The following is a 2766-nucleotide window of genomic DNA, read 5'->3' as shown; positions in this document are numbered from 1 at the left end:
ACTTTCAGCAGTGAGTTCCTGTAACGGGTTGTCTCTTATCTGTGTATTTGGTGGAGGTGTCTATGGTGCAGAAGTGATGACACGGCCACACACTGTCAGTGTTTCCTGAAGCTTTTGAGTATTCCTTTACATTTGTATTACAACCTTTAAAATGTCAAAGTACTATAGCTATGTCAGCAGACTGAGATTAGAACACAGAACATCTGCACTGACAGTCTAATGTTTAGAACACTACACCATCTCTCACTAAAGGTTTGTTCTGGTGCTTTTGAGTACTTATTTTGTTTTAACCTTGAAAATGACAAAGTACTACTCACTGGAAGAACATTGGAGGACTGAGATTTGAACATGGAACATCTGTACTGAGTCTGATCCTCAGACCACTAGACTGTCTCTCAAAGCCGGTGATTTCTAGAGCTTTTAAGTACTCCTTTTGTATTATAACCTTGAAAATATAATTATATAATAGGAGTATTATAGCAATGTAGGAGGACTGAGGACTCTCCCTGCAAAGTAGGCTAATACCGTAATAGTCCAGTTAAAAGTAAAATCTGATATTTGGAAATCAAGATGTTTTCTTAATTATATAAGCAACACAATACACAATAAAACAATAAAGCTTACATTTTAAAGTTAAAACTGTAAGTTCTAACATCGTGGAACAAAGTATACTAAAATATACAGTTGTTGACCGTTTAAATGTAACCCGGGTGATAGAATCAGTTGTTTCTCCTACGACAGCGGAGGATGCTTCTAAAGGTCTTTCTAAAGGTGACGTTGCACAAGGCGTAGCAGCAGGGGTTGATTGTGCTGTTGACGTAACACAGCCAGTAGCCTGCTGACCACAGCCTGCCTGGGATGCAGGAGTGACAGAAGGCGGCGACCACAGCCATGACGTTATGAGGCGTCCAGGTAAGAAGGAAAGCCAGCAGAATGGACAAAATGGTCTTCGTCACCCTCCTCTCCCTCGCTAGGACTCTACGTCTTCGTCCTGCCTTGCCGGCAAAACTTGTAAGCCCTGCCAGGGTAGAGGAGGAAACGGATCCATAACCGTCTCCTGTTGGTGTGAGTTTGGTATTAGTGCTGGGGCCAGAGTAGGTTTTAGTGTTAAGATCAGTGATGGTGTTTTTGTTATGGTTAGAGCTGTCGGTGTTGGAACTGGGGATAGTATTAGGATTGGGGTAAGTGTCAGGCTTGGGGTCAATGTTAAGGTTGGGGTCAGCGTTAAGGTTGGGGTTAGATGACTGGCACGGTGGAGGGGAGGAGGTTCCTCCTTCGATCCTCTTGTTCCTCTTGTGTTTAAAGCTGCTGCCGGACTCTGACTGGTTCACAGTGTCTGTCTCTGGGTCAGTGGACACCCAGCTGCCCTTCTCTGCCCGTTGGGCCATGGGAATCATGCCGAGTCTCCTGCGGCTAGCGGCGGAGATTCGTCCATACAGACCAATCATCACCAGTGCTGGGAGGTAGAAGGAGGGGATCGTGGTCGCCAGAGTGCCAGCAGGACTGGACAGGAGGAGGATGTAGCAGTGTCCGTCCGGAACACTCCGTCTGCCCGCGCCGTTCTGCCAGACGAGAATCGCCGGGGCCCAGATCAGCAGCGCCAACAGCCAGACGCCGGCTATCATCAGGATGGCCACCCGACCACTTCGCTGTGACGGGTAGGTGAACGGACGTGTCACGCAGAAGTAGCGGTCCAAACTGATGAGCAGCAAGTTCAGAACAGAGGCGTTGCCCACCCAGTAGTCCAGTACGAGCCAGAGGTCACAGAGAAGGGCCCCCAGGGGCCAGTGGCCACAGAGATGATACATGGTGTAGAGGTTCATGGAGATGAGGCCCACCACGAGGTCAGCCACCGCCAGGCTCAGCAGGAAGTAGTTGTTGACGGAACGCAGGCGGCGGTTGATCTTGATTGACAGCAGCACCAGTGCATTGCCCAGCACCGTGGCAACGCTCAGGAAGGCTGTCACCATGATGACAAGAATCAGATGGACTGTGTCGGATGTTTGACAGGAGGCATCAAGGCAGGGGCAGGAGGATGAGTTAAAACTTGATTCTAGCAGATATCGTACCATATCTATAAAACACAACACAGTGAACAGGGTAATCGAACCTGAGACCGAGATCTAAATCATAAACATTGCTGTAGTGCAGGTATGCATCTTTCAATTTCACTGATACCATCAAAATGACTTATTTGTTATTTTCATGCATTACAAAATAATTAATACTGTAAATACATTTATACTGACCAAATCAACATTCATCAAGGTTAACAAATAAAGGCAAAAATAAAATAAAAAACATTTCCATTGTAATCCTCAATGTTGGTGTATTGTTTAGTAGATTTATTGTCATTCGCTTACAATACAGATGTCGTAACACTGCAGGCATTGAAGTACTTGTACTTAGATCCTCAAAATTGTGCATAAAATAAAAGTTAAGAAATAAATAAGAGCAAATATAAAAGTCAGAATGATGTAAATTTGTTTTGGGGAAAAGGATATATCAATACAATTAGCTTAGAAATGTATAACAATTTGGCATAGTTGTCTGAATGCATGTTCTGTAATGTTGCATTAATGTCATGCAGTGCCTTGCCGGTTGTCCACAATATGAAGTCTGAAATTAAGGTAATTTAACTGCAAATCATTCAGTAAACTTAATTCACAACTTGCCCACATTTAAATATTTCTACTCATTATCCCACACTACACTATACTACACTAATGCACCAAATATGCCCCAACAAATCCCTAAGATGGAGAC

General features: G+C 44.4%; 1 protein-coding gene across 1 annotated transcript; it reads right to left on the bottom strand.

Annotated features, from left to right (window-relative positions):
• Positions 1-719: 719 nt before the first annotated feature.
• On the bottom strand, positions 720-1970 carry LOC308294459 (muscarinic acetylcholine receptor M4-like; the record flags this gene model as incomplete). The annotated part of the gene is made up of 1 exon (XM_080737192.1): positions 720-1970. The coding sequence occupies one exon, from the start codon at positions 1968-1970 to the stop codon at positions 720-722; it is 1251 nt and encodes a 416-aa protein (XP_080593318.1).
• Between the last annotated feature and the right edge of the window lie 796 nt (positions 1971-2766).

The sequence above is a fragment of the Nannobrachium achirus genome (genome assembly GCF_963921795.1).
Source record: "Nannobrachium achirus genome assembly, chromosome: 11".
NCBI lineage: Eukaryota > Metazoa > Chordata > Actinopteri > Myctophiformes > Myctophidae > Nannobrachium > Nannobrachium achirus.
Note: the sequence above shows the minus strand (reverse complement) of the source record. Positions and strands in the feature narration are given on the sequence as shown.